This window comes from Enhydra lutris, unplaced genomic scaffold (genome assembly GCF_002288905.1).
Source record: "Enhydra lutris kenyoni isolate GAN:26980312 unplaced genomic scaffold, ASM228890v2 scaffoldscaffold18, whole genome shotgun sequence".
NCBI lineage: Eukaryota > Metazoa > Chordata > Mammalia > Carnivora > Mustelidae > Enhydra > Enhydra lutris.
The window spans coordinates 14,309,089-14,335,299 of record NW_019154102.1 but is presented as its reverse complement, the minus strand read 5'-3'; the positions used below and the strand labels follow the sequence as shown (position 1 = coordinate 14,335,299).

The window sequence follows — 26,211 nt, the reverse complement described above, 5'->3', positions numbered from 1 at the left end:
CTTTCATATTAAACATTTTAATCATTAGGGGGCATGGTTATTATTTAGGGAATAGTTACAAGTGGATTAATTATAGCTCCCTTTGGAATACGTGTTCTAGAGCTAAGTTGCCTAAGTAGCTGAGGAATACTGAAGAAATGCTTGAGTGATTACTCTCACCATCACCATTACTAACATCAGCACTTACAACATTATGTACTCAGAGAAACAAATGTGAACAATCTCTTCTATCAAATCCCTTCCCTACCTAGAAGCATATTAGTCTCTAAGAAGCCATGAGGAATTATCTTTTGGTACTCCTTAAACAGGAAACAAAATCAAGAATTATGAGCATATTTTGGAAGTCTCATGATCAATAAGCACATCTAACCACACACATAACTTATATATCTTTGAAACTAGTAAATTCACACATGAACTCAGTTCATACCAGCTTACTATTAAATTGATTTATGGTACTTGACAAACTTAAAGCTAAAATATATTTTACAAAATTATAAAACTGAGAGTTGCTCAGGATAGCATATCAAATAAGTTACTGTATTTTTAAAAGATTCATAAAAATGGATATTCTCTCATCTTGATATGAAGTAGAACAAAAAAATTGTAACAGAATATGTTAATGGTAATTTTAAAATCTTGAATAACTTGCTGAATGCTTTTTGTACCTAGCAGAGCATTTTCAAAAAGGACTTTTTTCATTCCCATCAAAGGGACAAAACAAACATAGTGGTCTGCCAAGACAACAGCAGTAAGAAAGATATAAGAAAGCAAAGATGATAAGCAAAACATAAACTTCATTGTTTTTAACTGACTGGCTCAGCTAAACATAGTAAAAAAGATTATTTTTTTTACTATTATATTTTACTATTTTAGTATATACAGAAAAACTGTATTTCTTTAGTGTGAGTATATAGTATACTGAAGTATTCTGAAACTTATAAATTATATAAAATATTCCATCATGATAGATCAGTGAGCTGTTCTATATACTAAAACCTTAGTGCAACTTAAAAATGAGAAGTTTTTAGAACCCTAGTTTGTTGTTTGTAATTCTGAGTGCACTTACAAGGATTTAAAAATCCAACGAAGATTATTTTAACAGTAAAATCAATGAAAGTATTTACACAAACTATAGATAATAAAAAAGTAGCACTGCCACAGACAGCTATGCTTCCAGACAAAAATTCAAGTTAAAACTTGTTCTTCCTGCTTCTGTCCCGCAGCTGTCCATCAAAAGCAGCTTTCTCCCTGCGGTCTATCAAATATTTCCCTCACAAATCAATTTTACACATGATCAGCCCATACCCCTACTGAGCTGAACCTCCCCGTTAATTAAGTGAAGAAATTACCATATATATTATATTAATGCAAACATCATTCAGCTAGTAATTCACGGCTGATCTGGATAATGGAAAGGTTGAACACCCATTAACCCAAGCCAACAAAATGGGTTGGCTGAGAAATTCTAGCAGGTCTCATGTGACTTTTCCCTCTAACTGCAGCTCTGCAGTATCTGCTATTGTAATAATTAAAATCCTCCTGGTAGATCAATACTGGAATCTCTTTATGGGAAGTGCCCTGATGGAAATGTCTCAAGGAAGCTGGGGCTGTGGAACTCTGAAAAATTCATTTTTTTTATCTGACAATTATCACCACACTGCAGACTAATTCAACAGTGCACCCCACTCACTCTGCTTTGAATGCACTGGAGATTGACATCTTAAAAAACCTAACATCTCATTTTAACAAATAAAGGCACTATTTCCACATACAGTTTGGTATTATCAGCAATCATGAAACCACACAAAAAATTAATATACATTAAGCACTTCATCTTCTGATGGCTTCCTCTGAGTTTCAGTTATCGCTGCCTTCTCCTCATTTCCTTTCTTTGTATCTTCCTGTATTGATCTCTGCCTTTTCATCTCTTAAAAAAAGGGGGGGGGAAAGACATGTAAAATTATTATAAAGCTTGATATTTGTGTATTGAAATGTGGATTTACATTATCAGGTTATATTTATGTATGTAAGTATATATATAAATATATAAAAAATATATATACAAAGCTAGATACTATTAAATCATAAGATGGGAAAATATTTTTAAAAGCGTTCCTACCTGGTCTATTCTCAACATACTGACTGAAAGACTGAAGTTGAGTTTTTCTGACTGTAGAATCCTTGCTGAACACAACAGGATTTCTAAATCGTTCTGTTGCTTTTTGTAATCGCTCAGTCCGGAGATCTTCTGTGCCATTCTAAAAGTAAAACATAGTAAGACAGTCTAGATCATATAAACATGAAATTACATATTAGTAAAACAACTTCTACTGATTTGAGATAATGACAAATCAGAAACTTTTTGAAAGAAAAAGGATCTTAAAGACCTCTCTAAATAGTTCAACTACAAGTTCTGTTCCCTGGAACCAAAACTTTGGGAGACATAGTTCAGAAAGAGGATCACTCTTGATAACTTTGATTCATTAGACACTGTAAACCCCTGTGTCTTCTCCCAGTGATATCTATTATTTAAAAGCCATGTTGTTTCTGTCTGTTCCCCCACTATTCTGCCCCCTCAGTTTGTACGGTCCCACAGACTTGTATGACAAGAAGAACTAGTTTCTAATTTTATGCCCATTGAGATAAACCACTAATGCTGGATGAAGGCTAAAAGGTAGGATTATAATACTACCCCACTGAACTACATTTCATCAACTATAACTTTCCAAAGCCAGATTTGTAAGTAAGCCCTTTACAGCTAAGGAAACTACAATTATCTTTTCCAGAGCTTCCTATGTTAATACTGGTAACAAATTCAAATGGTTCTATCAACAAGAAATATCCCAGAAGACTGAACTACTGCGATGTGTGGAAGCTGCAGATACCGAGGTGCTGTGTACCAAACAAATATTTCATTTTATACCTAATCTTTTATTATTTTTATTAAGTGTTTTGAAAGTAAATAGGGAAAGGCTAAGATGCATGACTAATAGCTAAGCCTGCTGAATGCTGAAACTGGTTATCAAAAGCTACCAAGACTTTGCCCTTCCTCTGCATTGAGACAATCAGTAATGAGGGAGTCCTCCAATGGCCTATTCTCTAGCCTCAAGGAGGCCTGGGATATAGAATCCTCAAGGGAAGGTAACAGTTTATCCTTTTCCACAAACACAGAATGCCTCATTTATAAACGTGTAAACTGCATTTTATTAAAAAAAATAAAACCCCAAATCAATGCCGAAAGCTTCAAGAGAACAGATGGACTCTATATGTTCTTTATAAGCACCATTTAAAAATTCTTAACTAAAAAGATTCACACTAGGACAAGCTGTTTAAAGCACACCTTTTGTTGAAGTAACTTTAAAAATCACTACATAAGAGCTTTTTTTAGAAAGCCAAACCAATTTTATCTATTTAGACAATTAAACCTTAATAATAAAATTACCTGTTTCATTTTTGAAGTTATAGAATATCTTTATTATTGGGATCATGCTTATAGTATGCTAGCTCTGTAGCTAGGACAGGAACAATTTTGGCTTTTATTTATTTGTTTGTTTAAGAAAAGTGGGTATTCTTACTGTTATCATTATAATAATTGCCCAATAGTTTAAAACTCGAGTCTTTATCAAAATAAAAAACACAGCTACATTTTTTGAGGCTTGGCAACATGCTAAAATATCAGTGCGATTAGCCAGCAAATCCCATCTTAAGAAACGTTTTTATGACTAGGGACTTCTGCCACTTTACAAATGTATTCCTCTAAACCCACTAATTCAGTTAGCCCTTTCAATCCATTGTATTATTCTTAGGCCAGCGTCATTCTGCATTAAATCCACTGCAGAAAGCTAAATTGAACGCAAAAAATCAGACCTGATCCAGGCTTCTTTTTGTTCAAAGACAGAGACCAAAAGTCCTCTGGTGATGCCACACACTTTCATCACCAATTTATAGAAACCAACAGTATAAGGGAAAACCAAGGAAAGTCATTGTTTTGGGACTTCAAAGCATCTCTGTGTCAGAGGAAGGAAATCCTTTCAGTCAGCAGGGCAGTCCCCATCGTCCGCAGGTGGGTGAAAAGTTATACAGCACTAGAAGTGCCCTAAAGCTACAGAAATATTAATGATGCCATGTGAGGAAAAGGGAGATGGATGGCTTCGTGGGGGATAATATAAATAGTGTAAATCAAAATAATCTCATGTGGCATTTTGGCTAAACTCTTGCACAAGTTAAGATTTATACTGGCACAAAACACCAGCAAGTATCTCTATATACAACCACATACCATCTTCATGTATTAACATTAATTCTAGTTCACCTAAACAGGTCAAAGGTTGAGGATGACAGAAAAAAATGCTGGAGTTCTCTTAGCAATATTCTTCCTAGTAAAATATTAATGCATATAGAAGTCAAGAATAGTTTCTACTTTCACCAACACATCAATTTAAAGTAGTAGTTTCTCTGGAAAACAGTATATGAATACTGATTACTATATTGATACTAAATTGGTTAGCTAGTCAATAAAAAAATTTGTATCTTAATCTTAACATGAAGAATTTGTAAGATTGATTTTAGGATTATAAAGTGCCAGTGGAAGCTAGAATACACAGATACAGAGTCAAATATTTCAGCTGAGGTTTACCTTAATATCTTGCTCTGAGCTCTCAGTTAGGGCTTTCTGTGCAGCACTGGAGAGTGAATTTGACACCTGTGGCTGAGCTTCTAGGAGCTTCTTTAGCTTCAAGTCCACAAACTTAGTGTTTTGTTCTGTTAAACAGACAAATACTATGAGTGACTAAGATGCATTAAGATGTGCAGGCTATCAATTTAGGGGACATCATAAAAATATTACTACATTTTAAATACATTAATTAGGCTTGTGAGATAACATATCAGACCTGACAAATGCAGAACTTTCAAATATATATAAACTGTAATATGCACTATATAACTATAGTATAACTGAGCCGTCTTTAGTATGTTAACATATTCTTTTTTTTTTTTGAAGAACACTTTTTAAAAAATTTATTTTTTAGAGAGAGAGAGAGAGAGAAAAAGCACATGTGCATGTATGTTGGCGGGGGGAAGGGCAGAGAGAAAGTGAGAGAGAATCTCAAGCAGGCTCCTCACTGAGCACAGTGCCTGATGCGGGGCTCAATCTCACGACCCTGAGATTATGACCTGAGCCGAAATCAAGAATCAGACGCTTAACTGACTGTGCCACCCAGGTACCCCTATATTTTCTTTTATTGAGATACAACTGTTTTATAACCTTGTGTAAGGTTAGTGTGTACAATGTGCTGATTTGATACATTTATGTAATGCAATATAATTACCACCATAGCATTAGTTATCATCTCTATCACATCATATATAATTATCATTTCTTGTTTGTGGTGGGAACAATTAAGATCTAGTCTCTTAGCATATTCTTTGCATATATATACACATACACATGCACATATATATATTTCCTCCCAAATCAGTCCCCTTAAAGAATATAGTCAATATAACTAAGACCATTCAGTTATACTATATAGTTAATAGCGGCTATGCTTACCTGAAGACCCAAGCCTGTATTAGATGTATACATGTATCTAAGTAACTGCACAGATTATACATAATAAAATAAGCTATCTACAAAGTAGATATTTAAAAGAGGCAATACATTTTACTCTTAAGTTATATTATTTCAGCTTCAATTCTTCTAGTATATTAAATTTATACACATAATACCATATTAAAATAAGTTCTTAACATGATCTCAGTCATGAATACATTGCTAGAATCCAATGTTTAAGAGTGTACATAGGTACCCAGCATTGAAACAGGGCATATGTTTAAAAAATACCTTAGTCTTAGAAGGTAGAAATACAGCAATCACATTTTAGAATGTATTAAATATGGATAGAAATTTAAAATAAATAAAATATAGCTATAACTTTTAAAACAAATAATTTCAAATTATTTTTAGCAGCTACGTTAATCTTTAATAATAAAATAATTCAGAAACAAATGGAAACAAATAATTTCATTTAAACAAATTCACTCAAAGCAACTCTTTAATAAAACGGTTGTAAAAGACATGCCAACCATTTGGTGAGTGATATTTTTCATAAAGATTAATAAGTTTTCTAATTATAGGACTCTTAATAAATGCTATTATCATTACTTTCATGCAAATTGGTCAGTTTATATTGCCAGGCCTCTCTTTTAAACAATATCTGATGAACTATGGTCAAATCAAGATAAAGATTAAACAATTTATTATTAAAACATTATGACTTTTACATACATATTACAAAAAGAATTTTGGGGAAAATAGAGAAAGGCTAAAAATCATAATACATGCTACGTGCTTCCAGATTCCAATTTGCATTTGTATTTCTTATTGCCATGAAATAAACTATACTCTGGATTACAAAGTCTGTCCTTGCATATGCCAAGACTTATTGGCACGCTTGAGACTTATAAACAATATATTAGTTAACTCCAAAAATAGGTAAAACTGAGATGTGTTTTCTTGTTTGGCATACATGAAGTAGGAGAGTTTTTAAAAAAGGATAAGAGTCAAGCCTTTTAGCCTATATATATATATATATATATTTTTTTTTTTTTTTTAAATGTGATTGGAAGTATTGGGAGTGTCTCTTCCATTTTCAAAAAAATTTGTTTTATTTTCAAGTCATCTTTACACCCAATGTGGGGCTCAAACTCATGACACCCAGATATTAAGAGTCCCATGCTTTACTGAATGAGCCAGCCAGACGTCCCTAGTCCTAATATTAACCAACCTTTAAAGTATTCCGTCAAGTTGCTACAACTAAAACCAGAAAACTCCCTTCACCTTACCTAAGAAGTGGCTAATTTTTTCTGTCTTTGTAATCTACTGCAAAATCAGAAAATATGTGTCACTTATTGACAATGATTTTATACTTCCATAAATTGAATTTTAAGGCCTTAAATCTGTACCTATGGATGCCCTCAGCAGGAAAGGGGTGTTATTGGTTTCTGATAGAGACTTTGGTGGTGGTTGTGGTGAGGGGCTGAATAAGCAACAACAAAAAACTCATTCAAAAAGAAAAAAAAAAAATCGAACTTACCAAGTTCTACTATATTTTAAATAGAAAGAAGTAAAAGGTAGTCCCAATTTTGGGTTAAACATTCAAAAATTTTCCTTAAATATCAGCATTCCCCTGGATTTGCACAATTATAAATATGCTGACTTCTATTTAGTAAAAGTATAATTTAACACTAGACCATGAGAGAGCTACTAAGGAAGGGCATGGATTTCTTGGGTGCTCCTTACAGTCAGGAAGACCCTGGTTGAGTGTTTCTTGGAGAAATGACAGCATGATTTCAAACAGAGGAAGAAGAAACAAAGCAGGTTAGCACTGAAGGGGCATGCCAGGGTTGGGAAGAAGAATACATATTCTTACTCCCTTCAGCTTTTTACAGGAAAAGACAAATTAGGGACTTCGCCTCCTCACCTTTACGTCACCACTCTTTATTGCTATAAGAATTTAATTCAAGAAGCACTTATGGAACCTCTCACGTATACAAAGCTTTGGGTTGCTACCAGATGCTGACTTATAAAGGCAATGCATCTAGAATACTTACCTATTAAACCATGAGTAAGAATCTTTATATTTTAAACAGCAGTTCAGTGATTATTGATATAATATTTACTGACATAAGATATGAGATTAATTTAATAGTAATCTATATAAGCAGTTTTCAAAGTGTCTTATTGTAATTAGATATGGAATAGTGTAAATTAATTTGCTGGTATTATTTAAATATTTAAAATAAGCACAAAATTTGCAAAATAATATTACTAAGACTATCAATTCTAAACCACATCAGAAAATTTGATCCATGGTTGACATTTACATTTGAAGTATTCCATATGTATGACATCTATACCTCACAAGAACACATCAAAATATTTAGGCTGAGATGGGAAACCAATTTTTCAATGCTTATAAATTATCTCATACAACAGAAAATATAAGAATAAACTTTAGTATACAAAGTACAATTTATTATTCTAATTGTACTGTTAATTTTAACATTAAATCTAAAACAAAATAACACAAATTTGATGGAAAGTGGATTTAGCTAAATGATTTGTGAGGGCATAAGATGTAATAAGACTACAAAAAGAATTTGTTATCATTATTGATGAGATAATAATAAAAATATAATGATAAAGTTTGCCATGCAGCAGGATGCAAAATACAATTTGAAATTACCGGGAGTATCAAGGTCACTTTCTAAGTTAGTAAGTTCATCTCCACCTCCTACAACAAAGCCTTCAGGAATCGCCTCGTTAGTATCTATCTCAATATTATCATTTTCATCTGTAGGAACATGTAGCAATAATGTTAGTATATTATTTCTATTTTATATCATTTATCCAAAACACTAAAGTAGAAAACTTTAACGACAGTTACTCAAATATGGTCTGATAGAGATCAGCAAGAAATCAGTTTTAAGTCACTTTTCACTATTAGATTAACATTTATACTTTACATTCACATGTCAAAGTTGAATTGTCACATCAAAGCAGATACAAAAGTTTTGACAATTTGCCACACGTGGTCTCTGAGTCACCGAGCTCATCAAGTCCCTATATCTTAAGTTGTAATGTGTAAGTAATCTCCAGTAACAGCATACAAAAATAAAGTTGATTTGGTAATAAAGTCATTAAATGGTATTTCTAAATTACACATTTTTAGCATTTATTAGAAATAAATCTATAAAGAAACAAATCATTCTTCATAAACTTGTAGCTATATTTAAATCATTTGCATGAAGATTTGAATGCTTTTCTACTATTAATGAATATTATCATAAAAGCATTATGGAAAAATTAAGAGACAAAGTCAAGAATAGAATAGATAGTACCTTCTGCAACGATTCAGAAACAATTTGAACAGTACATCTTGGAAGATGACACCTGGGAAACCTATGCAAAACTAAATACATGGAAAGAGGAATCTTACATTATTTTTTAATATACTTAGTAAAATGTTTTAGGTTACAATTAATTAGTGGAGTTTTTTTTTTTAAAGATTTTATTTCTTTATTTGAGAGAGAGAAAGAGAGCAGAAGAGCAGGGTGAGGGGCAGAGGGAGAAGCAGACTCCCTGCTGAGCCGGGAGCCCAATGAGGGGCTCATTCCTGGACTCTGGCATCATAACCTGAGCTGAAGGCAGACACCGAACCAACTGAGCCACCCAGGTGCCCCAATGGAGGTTTTTTTTAAAAGTTAAAATTTTCTATTTTATACTTTTTTCCTTTCTAAATCCAAGTGATAAAACTGGCTAAGTAGTTTTGAATTTTATGCATTTGAAAAAGCATACCACTAACTGGATATGCATGTTAGAGGTTTAGCTTTAATTTTTTTTATTGACAGTGTATATTTTAGAGAAATACCTGTCTAGCCCTGAAAGTCAAAGAATATCCTTACTACTCTACAGTTAACATTTTATCGGGCAACTTTTATTAAGTGAAGTATTACAACATTATTACAATTGGAAAATTCCAAAATTCCATAGTTTTGGCTTAATCCTTCAATATCTGTCCTTTTCCCTGCATGCCTTTGTGTTTGATTTGGGGTCTCCCCAAGTAAATACTTACTATGATCGTCAGTATTAATAATAATAGTTTACATCTATTGAAGATGTTCTGTGTACTATGTAAGCCATTTAGAAGAATACAACAAAGAAAAAAAGATTGAGAAATGACCCCGAGGAGGTGGGGGGGACATTGCTAAGTGCCTTCAAATTGCTAAAGCATTATACTTGGCTACATTATTTAAGTACAATCAGTTGAGAGATACTTTTTCTTTTTTTTTTAAGATTTCATTTACTTATTTGACAGAGAGAGAGCGTGCACGATTGTGCGCACACGCACATAAGCAGGGTGAGGGGCAGCCAGAGGGAGAGGGAGAAGTAGACTCCCTGCTGAGCAAGGAGCCTGACTTGGGCCTTGATCCCAGGACCCTGGGATCATAACCTGAGCTGAAGGCAGACGCTCAACCGACTGTGCCACCCAGGTTCCTCTGAGAGAATTTTCTATGTTAGCATCTTCATTATCCTCAAAAACTCTTCTCTAAATAATTTTGCAATAAACATAAATGAATAAATAAGGATTTCCTGAGTGCTAAGTAAGTGTTTAGAACACTTCCTTGTATTACTCTACCAGAGAGAGTTTACAATCAGTTTTTAGAGTGTAATACTTTGTTGCTGCCAACCAGCCTCTACTGATTATTACTGACCATAATTAACCTAAAGTGAAACCATAAAATTCGACATTCATTCTGCATACTGTATCTACAATTTGCAAAACACTGCAAGATGTTGAGGAGATACCAAATTGTAAAGACACTAAATTCTATTTTAAAGGTATACATTCAAGAGACTACAAAACTATGTAGGACAGGTAAGTGTTTGGGGCTAAAAGTAAGTTACAGAGCAAATGCGAAAGATGAAAGATTACTTTTTGCCAACAGTACCAGGAATTGTTCTTTGGAAGCATTAACCTTCAAAGTATACTTGAAAGGAAATAAAGGGAGGTAAGTCTTGAAAGGCAAAAGTCCAGAGGGCCCTGAAGGGCAGAATGGGAAGTTTAAATTCTACTTAATGGGAATGGAGAGATACTGGTGCTCTAACATGATCAGCACTGTGTTCTTTAAGAGTAGCCTATATAAGCCATTTTCTATCTAAATGTCTTATTGTAATGAGTTGTCAATATGTATAAAATAATTAGTAGTAATACATGCATTGAAGTTTATGACTTTTATAAATTACAGTCACTTCAATATTATTCCTAAAGTATCACTTTTGCTTACATTCTGATATGCTTTCTTATGTGAAAAAAAAGTGGTCAAGGGATTGCCCACAGGTGTGTACTATATATGTGAAATCATCCTTCATGGGAGCGAGACTGCTGACCTAGATGTCAGACTGGAGAACTGAAAGGCTGGAGGCAGGAAATCAAGGTTGTAGACTGTGATAACCTCCAGGCAAGCAGTACAGAGAGCCTAACCTAGCATATAAGAATTGGGAGTGGGTATGATGTGATTTGAAAACCTACTGGCTGGATGGTTGGTGGCTGGGGAGGGATAGTGAGGAAGAGAAGGGTGAAGCAGACATCAAGAGTGACTAGAAGGATGGCATTGCAATGAAGAGAAAGAGCTCAGTCTGGAAATGTGGTCAGATATGGGTAGTTTCAGGTTCCAGGGATATGTAGAAAATTGTCCTTCCTTTCATTATTCACGTATACAATCCTTGTTTCCTGTGTGATGTTAAATGGGTGCCATTCATTTTATTTACAGCAAAATGAACTCTATTTACATTACCACTCACCAGCAATGCTGAGTGAGTTAACTCAGTGTTTATATATGTATGGCTAACCTTAGATAAAAGGATTACTATTGGGGAGGGCAAGAGTAAAAATTGATCTCCTATACAGCTCAAGTCTTCTTGAGAATGGATTTCTACTTTCTTTCCATTCACTGGCTTCAGTTTTTAGGACATACCCTTGAATTCTTTTCAACATTAATGTTATAGATTTCTTAACACCTATGGAAATAGTCTAAAAGCATTCTAGCAGAACTAAAGTGCGCGCGTGTGCGTGTGTGTGTGAGATAGCATGTATATGTCTATGACATCTATTTATCTACCTATCTTTATGGCTAACAACTGAAAACTTAGTAGATGAGCATGGCAGAAAGTAAACTAGAGACCCAACAGAAGTTGTTTACAAATATGGCATATATAATGTATGCAAAAAAAGGTAAAAGGAGATTGGATATGCACTGGGAATGAGACAGTGCATTCCAGCTGACACTGAGCAGCACTATAAGCAAAATGGGAATCCCAGTGGTATGATTAATAGCAATAAGGCCAGTGTTACAACACTTATCATTTACAAATAAGTTGAATGAGAAAAAAAAAGGGAATCTGGTGACAGTAAAAAAAGCACTTTTACATAAAGACACTGAGGTGATCATAAAGATATATTCAGAAAATATATTCGGAAAAAATTTTCTCATTTGTATCATGATTTTTAAATTCTCACTGAAGGTACCTATACCATTAATGATTTTTAAAGTTACAGAAATCAAACATAAGACAGAAAACACAAGTATAGTTATTAATAGAAGCTGAAATAAAAATTACTGAAGGCCTATAAGATTTCATTTTGGTTTAACAAATTTAGATGTCTATTTGCCATAACTAAAATAAAGACAATACAGGTATACAAACATTTTCATGGATGAAATTTTAAAAAAATTTCCTTTATACACTTGAAATGTAAAAACAAAGAACACCAGTTTATCTAAGTCAATGAGTGGCAATAATGTCCATTAAAAAGTTAAGAGACCCTAAGCTAACTCAGACTAAAGTGATAAACTATAGAATAAATAAATAATAAATAGAATAAATAAAATACATATTATGTTTAATAAATCATATATTATATAGTAAATATATGATATAATCTTAAAACAGGATAGATGCCTCCTTCCAAGTGGCCATGGACCATTAACAAAAGTTTAAAATTTATTTGGTCATAATAAAAGCTTATTAATTCTCAAATTTACTAAGTTTCCTTTCCTCACTGAGACAGGTTGCTGCTTGGGAACAGAAAAAAGCAAGCTTTTCAAGTAGGTTTGGGCAATGAGTCTGAGTAATGATCATGTTCAACACATTCCCCAGGCTGTGTTTCCTCGTTATTCAGCTCTTGACTACCCTCCCTTCTCCTTTGTCCCTCTGGAACACTGCTTCCAGAATCTTCCTACCCTCATTCTCCATCTAGGCTGGTCCCTACTCATTTCTCTCTTCTCCTTTCACACTATTCATTATTCAGACTGGATGATTCCCACTAGACAATAGAAGAGTAGATACTAATTTGTTAATTTTCCCCCCTGACTTATCAACCTCATAAGGTCATTTTCCCTTAGGAATTAGCCTCTTGTGAACCGAAGTGAATTTCTAATTTGCTATGCAAGGGACGGCAAACTATAGCATGGGGGAAAAAAATCTAGCATACCACAGCTTTGGGGTAAATAACCAGCAGGCCCATTCATTTACATAATGTTCAAGGCTACTTTCAGGCTACAAAGCCAGTAACGAGTAGTTTAGACAGAGACCACAGGGCCTTCAAAGGCTAAAATATCTACTTCAGCCCTTTTTTTCAGGAAGTTTGCTAAATCCTGGCCTAGCACAGTGACTCTCATGGCTCATTAGATAAATGCATATGTATAATAGTTGAATGTCAGGCAGGAATTTGTCTTAACAGTCTCTTCCCCTACTCCCAACCTCAACAGCTTCAGCTTAGACCTTGAGGCCAGAGCAAACCTAGTCTGATCTATATACCTTTATTGAGGTCAGGGAATACACCTACTCCACTTGTTGTAGGTCAACCTTAGCTCTGATTAAGAGCCTTCCATCTGATATGTTGCTGCTTTCAATATCCAAAATATAGCGTGTCCCATAGGAGAAATGGACCCTGGTCACACTGATCTTCTTAGGGAACAGAGTCTAGATCTTCCGGTTTTCATTAGCTTTCAACTGAACCCCGTCCCCTCTTCATTTCACCTGGCTTCCCCTGTTCAGTCTATACTTCTTTGCTACCTCTGCAAATCCATTCCTCATTCATTTTTATTTACTTTGTTGACTACAGAATGATGCCAAAATCAGGTCTTCATGTTCCCTAGTTACCAATTAGGGAAGATACCCATTCTTTGGGTTGTCACACTGATGAAGTCTCTTTACCTAGTCTAGTCCGGGCTTAGTCTCAGCTGGGGTTGGATTATAGTGATAAGACCAATTATACAGATGACCCTTCCTATCTATGACTCTTCACAGATGAAGAAGCATGGCTTTGATTATTAGAAGGCATATACCTGATTGATGGGGGCACAAGGTTTATCCATAAAAATAAAATAGATGAAGAAGATATAAAAATAGATATAATAAAAGATGAGGATCAGTGTGCCTGAGTCTTCCAAAAAGCAGATCAAGTGGCACCTTAGACTAGGAGGAGAAAGGAAAAATGAGAAGGTATAAAGGAAGAGGCAGCTGAAAGATCTCATGAAAAGAAGAACAGATCAGGAGGGAGCACATGGATAAGAAAGTTAGCAGCAAAAGACCAGTCAGCACCAGTGCTGGAGAAGACTTTAGAATGAGCTCCATTCATGGTCTTTGATAAAACCTTAATTGTCATCCAGTGACATCTGCCTGAACCCTGAGACTTCATTTTAACATTAACCAAACTATCTAAAAATAGTAATAGCAAAGAGTAATTAATTAAAACTTTTAATTCTTAGCCTTCCCAGGGTTTATAGCTTATTTAAGATAGCATTATTATTTGCTCACCACTGAAAAAAATATTAAAAGAGACACTGGATGCCTCTCTATCCTATTATTATGATGAGTTTATGAGTTTCTCCTATGAGTTTATGATGCCACAGAAAGGGAGCATTAGTAGCTTTAGAATATTTTATATGGAATATGAGTTTTTTCCCTATATTCTGAGATATAAGAAGGCAAAGATTTTTATGACTTACTTAGAATACCTGGAACTTTTATGATGCCAAAGAAACATCTTGTTATTAATAGTAAATGAAAGCAAATTATCATAGCATCATATAAATGTAGCTATGAATAGTTACTGATGTTACTATAAAACTGTGGTAGAAGTATAGAAACTGCAATAAAAATTCTGAATGATAGGAGTTGAAAAGTAAGATGAAGGATTTAAGGAAATAAACATTCTGAGAAGACCAGAGGGACAGATACACAGCTGTTTAGGAAAGCAGTTTTCAAATTTATGGGATGGAAAGTTATATGCTATAGGCCTTAACTGGAATTCTCTATAACAGGAAGTTTTTAATATAAGGAATCAATTAGAAGTAGCAGCAGTAAGTTTCAGTTTCCTTTGAAGAAACTTATCATCGACCTTGAAATAGCTTACCTCTGTTTCAGTTCTCTAAGGTCTTATTCGAGTCCACACTTGCCTACTCTTCAGAGTGATCTTAGCATTCTAAGATTAACTCAGGACAAGTACCTGGCATGTTTTGGTAGATAAATAGGTTATACACCTTTGAAATTAAAAACAAAACAAAACAAAACAAAAAAACACCAAAAACACAAAAACCCAGAGGTCTCTTGAGTATACTCCTCTTAAGCAAAAATGTAAAAAGTTCCAAGTCAAAGGTGCCCAAATTGAGCATTAAGAGGCAAAATCAAAATTCTCCTTAATTGTATCTATAGTCCTGTCCTAATATCAAGCTGAGAATAATTTTTGCAGATACTGAAGAAGACCTTCTTAGAATAAGGAGACTAAGAAGAAATGGATATGAGGCTTACCCAAAATCCTTACACATCAGGCTAAGAGGCCAGATCATTGTTAAAGCTACTTTCTAAAGATCCGAGTCGGAACAAAAATCTTTCATGCCAAAGCTCACCACTAACAAGTCTCGTGACCTTGATGTTGAGAACCTGATTGCATTTTACTCACAATTAATGAGGCATCATGGGAAATCATAAACCAAAGTTTGTATGAGTTTTTTCCTAAATCATATTCTAAGAAAGTACTTCTAAGAAAGTAAGAATTAAACCAACAAGTTGATTTGGAAAACAGCAACAGTTATCTTCTGATTTACTAAGCTTCCTGTAGGTTTTTTGCAACATATCAATAGGTTAGAAACTTATGTATTTGATGCAACATTTTGAAGTAAGAATAAAATGTCCCAAAGGTTCACTGCAGATTTCTGGGTTGTCTGTAGAATATGATACAAGATTCTTTAACTCACCTCCAGATGCCTTTGACCTTTCTTTCAACTTTTCTGCAGCCATTTCACCATAGCTGGGAAGTTCTGACATCTTCACTCCAGATCGAGCTTCTGCTATTAGCTGACGAGCTCTCTCTCTCAGCTGCCGACGTCGCTCTTCATCTTGCTGCTAAGATATATTGAACAGTTGCCAACTCAGTAATTGACAGAAATGCAATTTCATTTTCAATCTGATCATCATGATAGTAACTGGTTTACAGCATGGTGCTTGGCCCACATTATAAATAGGATGCTCTATATCAGTTGGATGTCACACCATTTTTAAAAGACATCCTAGAATCAGATTTTTAAAAAATATTTACAAATTACTGTATTAAAATATCTGCTAAAAATTCAAACTAGCCTTTAAAGAATGCTTGGCAATATATGTAACTGAGAAAATAGTAGTGACTATTATTAATAAAATAATCAGGCTTACAGAAAAAAGTCATAATACTAAAAACAGAATTTCAATTAATACCTTATTTTTTGAAAATAGACTTTAACTTGCTATTTTCTAATAAAGGTATAGAGAGAGCACTGGCTAACAGACATCTTCAATATTATTAAATGCTGCTACAGTATATTGATCATATATAAGAAATAGTATTTTGAGGGGGCTGGAGTAGAATGGAGATAGTATATTAGTTATACAAGTTATAGTTGTTGGTAGTTTTTAAATCAGAATTGGGTACTGATGTACTATCCCCATTCCTACTCCCTCTCTCCCCAAATGCACATTAAGAAGAAAAAGTAAGGGGTGCCTGGGTGGCTTAGTCAGTTAACCATCTGCCTTCACCTCAGGTCATGACCTCAGGGTCTTGGGATCAAGCCCTTATACTGGGTTTCCTGCTCAGCAAGCAGTCTGCTTCTCCCTCCGCTTCTGCCCCTTCCCCCACCACTTGTGCACGCACCCCCCCCAATAAATTAAATCTTAAAAAGAAGAAATAAAATCTAATGTGGTATTTTAATATTTAAAATAACTAAAACCTAAAGATAATAACTGAAATTTCTGCTTACTTAAAAAAAGATTATAATGAATAGTAACAATCAACGTGAAAGTGCATTGTAAATTGGAAAATACATAAAATACGGCATCATTATAGCAAACAAACTTGAAATAATGTGGCCCCAACATACCTTTGGCAGTGTTATCCTCCCTTAACCTCTCCCAACCTCCATAAAAGTTCACATCCATTTCACACAGAATTGCTTGTACAGTATAATTTCATGCCCAGAGATTTGCATATGTCATTTCCTCTTCCTGGAATGTCCTCCCATTTTATCTAACTTCTAACTCATTCTTCAAGATTCATTTTAAATCCACTAAATTTCCCCTGACTATTCTTCCCTCCTCCCCACTGGTGGAATAAAGCTCTTCATCTGTGTAACTACAGTTTTGTGGGTGTATGTGTGTGTGTTATTACTTTTAAAAACTGTCAAATTACCTTTAACTGTACAAATGCCTCCTTATCAATAGAACTAAGCTACTTGAAGGAAGGAGCAACATCTAATTTATCTTTGTATCTGGTCCTTAGGACATAGCTTGGTACTTGCTATAGAAATTTCAAACACAAAAATTTGTAACTTATAATCTCAAATGTTTATAATATAGAGCAAGATAAAATGGTCACAATAAGGAAGTCTGATCAAACTGCACCAAGAGTTCAGAAGAAAGAACATTTCTGGGGCATGTGGGTGGCTCAGTCAGTTAAGCGTCTGCCTTAGGCTCAGGTCATCATACCAGGGTCTAGGATTGAGTCCCACATCAGGCTCAGGGAGCCTGCTTCTCCCTCTCCCTCTGCCTGCTGCTCCCCCTGCTTATGCTCTCTCTCTGTCAAATAAATAAATAAAATCTTAAAAAAAAAAAGAACATTTCTGAGGGAAAAACAGAAGGGATCACGGCATCATGGAGGCATAGAGATGGTAGTCAGAAGTTAGGTGGGTCACTGTTAGAGAAACTAGGAGGTGGGAACAACACACAGACACAGAGTCAAGAGAGTACAATGGAGAAAAAGCACATAGTCTAGTTTTCCTGAGCACAGGGCAAAAATAATAAGAGAAAGACAAGGCAAGAAAAATAAAGCTGGGCAGATAAGACTGCAGAAGCCCTGTCCAACAGGGTGATTGATTATAAAGAAAGTAAGCGTCAATTAAAGGTTTGGTTTTGTGTGTATGTCCTTTGAGTGTGTGTGTCTAGGAGAATGACCAACCAGAAGTGCTATTTGAGAAAGATGAGTATGACAACAGTGTATAAGACAGGATGGCACAGGGAACCTGGAAAGAAACTAAGTAGAAGGCTCTCATAACAGTCCAAGGAAGCTGTAATGAGATCCAGAAGTAGGATGGTGGCAACTGAAATGAAAGAGACAGTGTAAGAATATATTAGAGGTAGAATTGGTACCTATACCAATTCTTGGTAACCAATTAGATGTGGTGGAAAGAAAGAAGCTGATTCAGAAGTTTTGAAGTTGGGCAACTAGTAAAACTGGGGCACTAGCTTTAGGCACTAAAAATAAAGATAAACTAAGAGGAGCTATAGGAAGGGAGGGAGAGGAAGTTAGGAGTAAGACAGATTGGGTTTGAGAGGCTGGCTGGACATACAAGTGAAAATGCTAGGAGGTAGTTGGGAAGTGAAATTCATGTTAGGAATGAAGTCAAACTATGACTATAGATCTGAAACTACAGGAATATTTGCAAGTACCTGAAAAGATACAGAGAAAAAGGGGAGCTACTGACTAAAATGTGGAAAACATCTGTATTTAGATGAGAAGAAGAAAAGGATGTAAAGAGGAGAAGAACCAGAATGCTGATATATCATGAAAATCAAAGTACAAGAGACTTTCATGAAAAACGGCTGCAGTAAATGTGAAAGGTTAGTGAGTCTGAACATTATAAAGGATAATCAACGGGCGCCTGGGTGGCTCAGTTGGTTAAGTGTCTGCTTTTAGCTCAGGTCATGATCCCCGGGTTCTGGGATGCAGCCTCATGCTGGGCTCCCTGCTTTGCAGGGAAGCTGCTTTTCCCTCTCACTCTGCTCCTCCTCATCACTTGTGCTCTCTCTCTCACTCACTCATTCTCAAATAAATTAAAAAAGGGGGGGGGCAATCAAACTTGGTAGGCAATACTATTAGGGACAGCAGGGGTAGACACCAGATTGGTGGAACTCAAATCTAAGCAGTTCTTCCACACATTTTGAGATGACTAGAAATGAGAGCTGTCAAAATTAATGGGAGCAGATTAACAGGGGTATCAAATGGACCCAGACATGCTTGAAGTGGACAAACTGAAACAATTTCAGTATCAAAAAGAACAATGATTGCAGTGAACTGAATCAATGAAATCACACATGAAGTCAATGAAAAGTCATTAATTCACTGTGATATTCAAAAAGTTCTTAGATGGGGCACCTGGCTGGCTCAGTCAGTAGCATGTAACTCTCGATATTGGGGTTGGGAGTTTGAGCCCCATTTTGGGTATAGAAAAAATGTTAAAAAAAAAAAAAAGAAAATAGGGGCGCTTGGGTGGTTCAGTGGGTTAAGCCTCTGCCTTCAGCTCAGGTCATGATCCCAGGGTCCTAGGATTGAGCCCCGCATCGGGCTCTCTGCTCAGCGGGGAGCCTGTTTTCCCATCTCTCTCTGCCTGCCTCTCTGCCTACTTGTGATCTCTGTCCGTCAAATAAATAAATAAAATCTTAAAAAAAAAAAAAAGGAAAATAGAATGAGGAAAAGAATAAAGGGGAAATTTTTTTTTTTAAGTTCTTAGGAGGACGTATACATTCATTTGAGGCAGTTTTTAAAACAACTCCTCTGAAAACTTATAATTAGAGGAAAAGAATCAAGCAATTATCTTGTCCTTCTAGTAAGAACTGAATTTTAGGGTAACTAAATAGGCCCAGTCAATGAGAGAAAGCTCTATGTTATATAATAATAACAGCTATAATAATTTTTAAGAGGTAAAATTACAAAAACATAACCTTGTCATTCATAAAAGAATGAATCTGGCACGGATTATTAATAGTTGTTAAAGTACTTTGATAAATGTCTGATGGGAATCTAGATAATTCATATTATGCTGTGGCAGAGTGTATTTTCCAAAGATGGCCATGACAGTATTTCTCATTCCACATGTTTTCTGCAATGTGACCTTGCCACTCCCTCATCAAGTGGTAGAGTTTATTCCTCTCCCCTTGAATCTCAGCCAGCTTTAGGCACTTGTATTATAATCAGTAGAATATGTAAGAGTGGTGGGTGATTTTGAAGGCTAGGTAGGAAAGGTCATACCCCATTTGCCCAGATCTCTTAAAATTCTTGCATTTTTTACTCTCTGGGAACCCAGCTGTCATGTGAGCCAAATTAAGCCTTGAGTCTTCCTAGCCCACATACCAGACATGTGAATGAAGAAGCCTTCAGAGGTCTCAGCCTTTACCCATTTTGAGTCAACCCCCAATTGTTCAAGTCTCCCTAGCACAGGCCCCAGACAATGTGCAACAGAGAAAAAGCACTGTGCCCTGTCTAAAGTCCTAACCCACAGAATCTGTGAGCATAAAAACAATTAAAAAAATATTTTTATTTATTTATTCATGAGAGAGAGAGAGAGGCAGGGAGCACAATGTGGAACTTGATCCCAGGACCTTGGGATCATGACCTGAGATGAAGGCAGACATTTAAACAACTGAGCGCCTGAGATGCCCCAAAACAATTTTTTTTACACCACTAAGTTTGGGGTAGTTTTTACAGAGCAATAGTAATTAGAACATATACTTAAGTAATACCACAGAGATTATTTCCTAATTGCAAGGAGAAAACCTACTTGTAAATATAGAAAACCAAATGGCAGAGCTAAATCGGGGATTAGGGACCACTAATCTACATCTAAATCTTGCCATCACTAATGTCGGGTCAACCATATGTTAAATTTTTTGATGTGAAGGACATAAAGTACACACCACCAATAATATTCTAGCCCAAATGTTTAAAGTGAATCCACTAAATAACTTCCAGTTGATCATATACATGAGGGATAGAGAAACATGATAATGACACAGCAAGAAAGCAACCAAATAAATCCAGAAAGGTATGGTATTCAGGATAACTGACCTGGTCATTTTAACAAGAAAGTTATGAAAACAAACACACAACAAAAACCAACTAACCAATCAACATCACCACCAACAAAAGAAAACCTAACTAGATGCAATGTACAATCCTGGGTTAGACAGTGGTTGGGACAAACAAGTTGTAAGGGACACTGCTGAATCAATTATAGAAATCTGAATATAACCATAGGATTAAATGAGAGGAAATACAAATTGAAAAAAAAAAACAGTTTACACAGTAATAACCTTATTTTGTCATTTTGGCAAAATAAATACACATATAAATATATATGTATAGAAAAAGTCTTGGAAGGGTATTTGCAAAGTTGTTATGATGGAGCTATCTGGGTGTGGAAATGTGATATTTTTGTTTTCTTACTTTGGCTTGTCTTCATTTCCTAATTTTCTGTAATAGACATGTACTACTTTTATAATAAAAGTTATTTTTAAAGAAGAATCTGGGGAGAAGGAAGGAAAAGATGAGGTGGTAGACTTTCTCGGGTTAGTGGTAGTTGTGGAAGGAGCAGAAGAGAGATCTAACATGAGGAATATTTTCTTAATATTTAGAGACACAGGCTTACTTGTAATTAGAGAAGTAGTATGCATCAGGCAGGGTGAGACTGAAGATGGGAGAGTAATATGCATAAATCTGCAGTTCTCTACTAATACTTCTGAACCTGGAAAACATGCTAGGAATAAAAGGATGTACAAGGATATACATGCCCACTAATGGTGATCCTGGTAATAGTTGCTGATATATCTTAGCTTTATGTGCTAAGTGCTTTATATGCATGATCTCATTTAATTTTCACACTCCAATTTTTACCGATGAGAATATTTAGGTTTAGGGTTTCAAGTTCACAACAAAACTAGAACTGATTTCAGAACTGGGAGTCCAGCCTAGGTCTGTTTGACTACAGAGCCCTTGCTCTTAACCACTAAAATATTTGATGCCAAAAATTATCAAATTACACGACCAACTGAGGAAAATTGAGCTTTTACTAAACTTTCATCTTTCAAACTTAAGAAAAGTTAAGAGCACTAATAAAAACCATTATTTGATATGCCTCAGGCAACCAGGTTTAAGTGAATTTCACTGCGTGAATAATAACTTCTTGCAGAGCTGGATTTGATGATTCAGACTAAGATGAAGTAGTCTTGGGTCATCTTAACTGAGTTAAAAATGAAATAAATGATTCTACCTTTCCAAATATGAAATGGGAACCTAATTTTTTTTCCTCACAAGCTACTACCTCCTCTTTGTCTCCCACCCCCCACCAATAATACTCCCATCTGCAAATGTTTCTGAGAGCTTACCAAGAGTGCAATTTAATGCAGGCAATCATTAATAAAACCAACTCTAAATACTAATTAGGGACACTTTATCAATTTCCATGTAAATTGTTTGTTTGTACCTATTTACCCATCATTGTTCTCTATACAATAGAAAAAAATGCAAATGAACAAATCAGAATGCAACCCTAATGGGACTTTCTGTTTATAACCATTAGCCCAGAGGTGTGCTGTAATTCAATTCTCAAGTAGCAAGATTTAGCCTCATTAACAGACTGCAAGGGCAGGTTACAACTCATAAAACCCTACAGTAAACAAAGTTTATGGACACAGCACAAAATCTTGAGCCTGATTGACAGAATTCTAGTTCCCTATCAGATTGCCTTGATTTACTTTTCTACTAATGTCCTAACACCACAGAGACAATTTTGCCTGGGCCTAGAGCTCTCCAGTGGGATGGCATATCTGCATTGTTTGTTTTCTTACCCATTAACTTCCCTTAAGACAAAGAACCAACTGAGAAAGTAGAAGCTAAGTGTTAAGGTCAAAAGGAAAAGCCTGTAATTATAGCAATTGATTATGCAATAATTTTTAATTGATAGTATTAATTTCCAGATTCATTAAAACTATTTCATTTTAATTTTTATTTATAAGCTCCATTAAGATAGTTGATTTTTGCAGTAATATTTACAGAACAGCGACAAAATCTATAGGATCTTTTACTCAGAAGAGACATACTGTTCATGTCAAAGGGACAAAATGACCAGAGAGTACAGATGAAGATTATTTTTGTACACCTTCCAGCACAAACTGCTCAAATATGTAGATAATGAGTATTTCTGACAATAATGGTTTGTTGAACCTACCTAAGTAGAAATGTATTATTGCCGTTTTGACCGCTCTGCATGTGAAAGAGACAAAAGCAAATTACTTAGCTATAAATAAATCATCAGTTTACTGTGTCTGCTGGAAAAAAAAAAAAAAAAAGGAAAATTTTCACTGGGATGCAGAAGTAAGGTAACTTAGAAGACGGATGTCACTAAAAAGAAAAGTGCACTTGAAAAACCCAATACAGTAGGAAATTTATGTATCTTTCATTTACCTGCATAGTCTAAATAAACTTAAGTAAACTGAAGTAGTCAGGCTTCCTATTTCTATGAATGAGTCTGATGACATTTACCTTTTGCCATACAGTATTATTTGGAATTACACTGTTATATAGGATAATCTAGCTTTTGTACCATGGATGCACTCTTCGGGATGGTTTAATGCAAGCTGTAGTTTTGGAAGGCAACCCTCCCCACAATCATCTTGTTACAAACCAGGTTATAACAAATGTTTTGGTAAACAGTAGCTCTGTGCCTATGCACACTGTTTTCACACATGCTGTCTTGTTCAGTACTGAAAATTCTGTAAGGTAACTACTATCTCTCTGAGTTGATAGAAATTGAATCTCACTTAAAAACACTGCCCAAGGTCATACATCTTGTAAATGGTATAGTAAAAATGAAACTCATTGTCTCATTTCAAAGCACTGGTCCTATCTATCACATAACTGGTGTTCAGAGAATGTTTCTGAGGCCCTACTGATATTGTAATTTTTTAAAAACCCTGTTTTTAACTTACTCTTGGGCTTTACAAATCAGGCTAAACTGCTCTGTATAGAGGTGAGGACAAACTAACTTGTTTCTATTCATTCAAAACTTAGGTTCCCAATCTTAAATTATAAGCCTTCGTAAAAGTGCTAAATGTAGAATATTTAAGCTTTACTTTTCTCTTTACTAATGTTTCCAGAATTAGGCAAAAGTCCTGTTATGGTGCAAAGAGCTTGTGTTTCAATACAACAAATTTAAGTATTTTCAGATATAGAAAATGGATCAGAACTAACCACTTTGGACATAAACTGAAAAAATATTTAGTCCTTTCACAGCATGTCTTCAAGTTACTATTTTCCTTATCGTTCTGAAATGGTCCACAATCTGCCATAGATAGATGCACTAGTAAAACTTGAACAATTTAAGGACAAACTCTTCAAGAATAAGTAATGTAATTCCTTGTTTCCTTTCCATAAAAATGTATTGGTATGCAATTTTTATATTTCACAGTTCACCGACATCTAGGCAAGCTTTCTTCCACTGCTTCAATGGTGCTACTTTTAATTTTATCCTCCTTAGTCGTAGTAATTAAAGTGATCAGCAGTGGCATCCCAGCGGCTTTGACACAGCTACAACCCCCTAGCAGACTTTTGCTTTTAAGGGGAAGGGGAAGAAAAAGACTAGAGTTTCATTTCACAGAGAACAAGAAAATCAAGCTTCTCCAATCCTCAACTTCATTCTGTTGTTCTTTCAGCAGCCTTTGGATCTTAAGAATCAAATAAAAATGGCTGCCATGGGGGGTCCTTTTTATACTTGCTGCAAATGTCACTAACTGACATTACTTTAGCCAAAAAATGATGCCATGGATTTCTGAAGGTGAATTAGAACATGAGAAACTGTCAGTGTAGCTGCTGAGATCATTACCCACCCAAGGGTGTCTTTCGTAACACTAGATATTTTTATTCAGTCGGTTGAAAAATACAGATTGAAAAGTCTAAGAAACATGTCTACACATATTTTCATGAAATAAGCTTTAACAAAACTGAAGATACATTATTTCAAATAATGTAGTTTGCATCTTTACCCTTTGTAAATTTGTTTATAGCAAAACAAAGCACCCTATTTCTAGGGTTACAAATTACAAACCCGTAATTCCATATCCTTTACTGCCTTTAATAACACAATATCCTGTGCTTAACTGTGTTACTTTCAGTGTTTCATACAGTCTTAGTAATTGGACTTTTATTAATTGGGCTAAATACATTTTAACTCATCCAAATTTTCCTTTAAAAGGGGCTTTAACTTAATACTGCTAGTTTTTCACAAGATTCTGTTCTCATAATGGTCCATGAAATTCCTCAATTTTATAGTAAACTAAGGGAAAGAACTTGACTGCCACCCTTTCATCATTAGACAGGAAACAAGGCTCTGTTATTAGCCATTCAGAAAGGGAAAAAAAAAAAAATTCTGTGCTTGTCCAGAGGCAAGGATTACCAAAGTGCACCTATTCACTTGTCACTGAAGACAGAATGAAAATAAAAAATAATATTACAAGATCTTTAAAGGTTTGGGTAGACTATATATTTTACTGCCAGCTTGATCAGCTCTTGATGAATAAATAGGATTTAGGGTGAAACATTACAACTGTTTAGCAGACCTTTTCAACCCAACTCAAACTTTTCTTATGCTGGTTTGTAATATAAGCAGACATGCTTATAAATGGCCACACCTGCTCATTTCTCTGGGGATGGCCTGATCTCTGTTTCTCTAACAAAGAAAAGAAAGAAAAAAAAAAATCAGCCTTTCTTGTTGCAAAACAGAGTGGAAAGTCAAAATCTTTCTCAAGTTTGCCCCATCTGGCCAGATTAAATCTTTGATCAACCCTGGGGATTACATTTATTTTTGTAGTAACTACTAAATTTTGGATTTGTTTAAAATACATAAGCAAAATATTAAACAAAAGGTGAATTTAAGTTTGAGATCTGGTTTTTAATATATGAGAAGAAAATATAAAAGGACTAATTCAGAAAAAAAGATGCATTTTAAGAATTTAGATTTCATTCGTATTCAATTCATGAAACTGAATATACCATACCCAAGTTTTTTATGTGTCTCTTTGTTTCAAGATCCAGCAACTATTACTTTTAATTATAACATCTGTTTTGCCCAAGTGCTGGTATACCACACTATACAAATAAGGAATTCTAAATACAAAACAGTATGATCAAGTTAATCTTGCTAAACGAGCCCTTCCTTAAGTATCTAGAAGCAATCTGGGATAGAATTTTTTATATTCTACATCAGTAATCATTTTCTTTCATTCATTCAACTAATATATATGAATTTCTAGTAAGTACTATATTTTTAAAAAAATAATTA

The 26,211-nt window shown here is 34.9% G+C and overlaps 1 protein-coding gene across 3 annotated transcripts in view; it reads right to left on the bottom strand.

Moving 5' to 3' along the window:
* The window catches only part of LOC111148128 (EH domain binding protein 1), a 333,275-nt gene that overhangs the window by 44,696 nt on the left and 262,368 nt on the right, over positions 1 to 26,211 (bottom strand). The window contains exons 16-20 of one of the 3 annotated variants that reach the window (XM_022504546.1): positions 15,829 to 15,976; positions 8,253 to 8,360; positions 4,640 to 4,764; positions 2,123 to 2,261; positions 1,824 to 1,930 (exon numbers count right to left, since the gene is read on the bottom strand). In XM_022504546.1, coding sequence (XP_022360254.1) covers positions 1,824 to 1,930; positions 2,123 to 2,261; positions 4,640 to 4,764; positions 8,253 to 8,360; positions 15,829 to 15,976 — 627 coding nt within the window. The remainder of the gene's footprint in view (positions 1 to 1,823; positions 1,931 to 2,122; positions 2,262 to 4,639; positions 4,765 to 8,252; positions 8,361 to 15,828; positions 15,977 to 26,211) is intronic. The other 2 variants (XM_022504547.1, XM_022504548.1) reach the window with 2 other exon arrangements.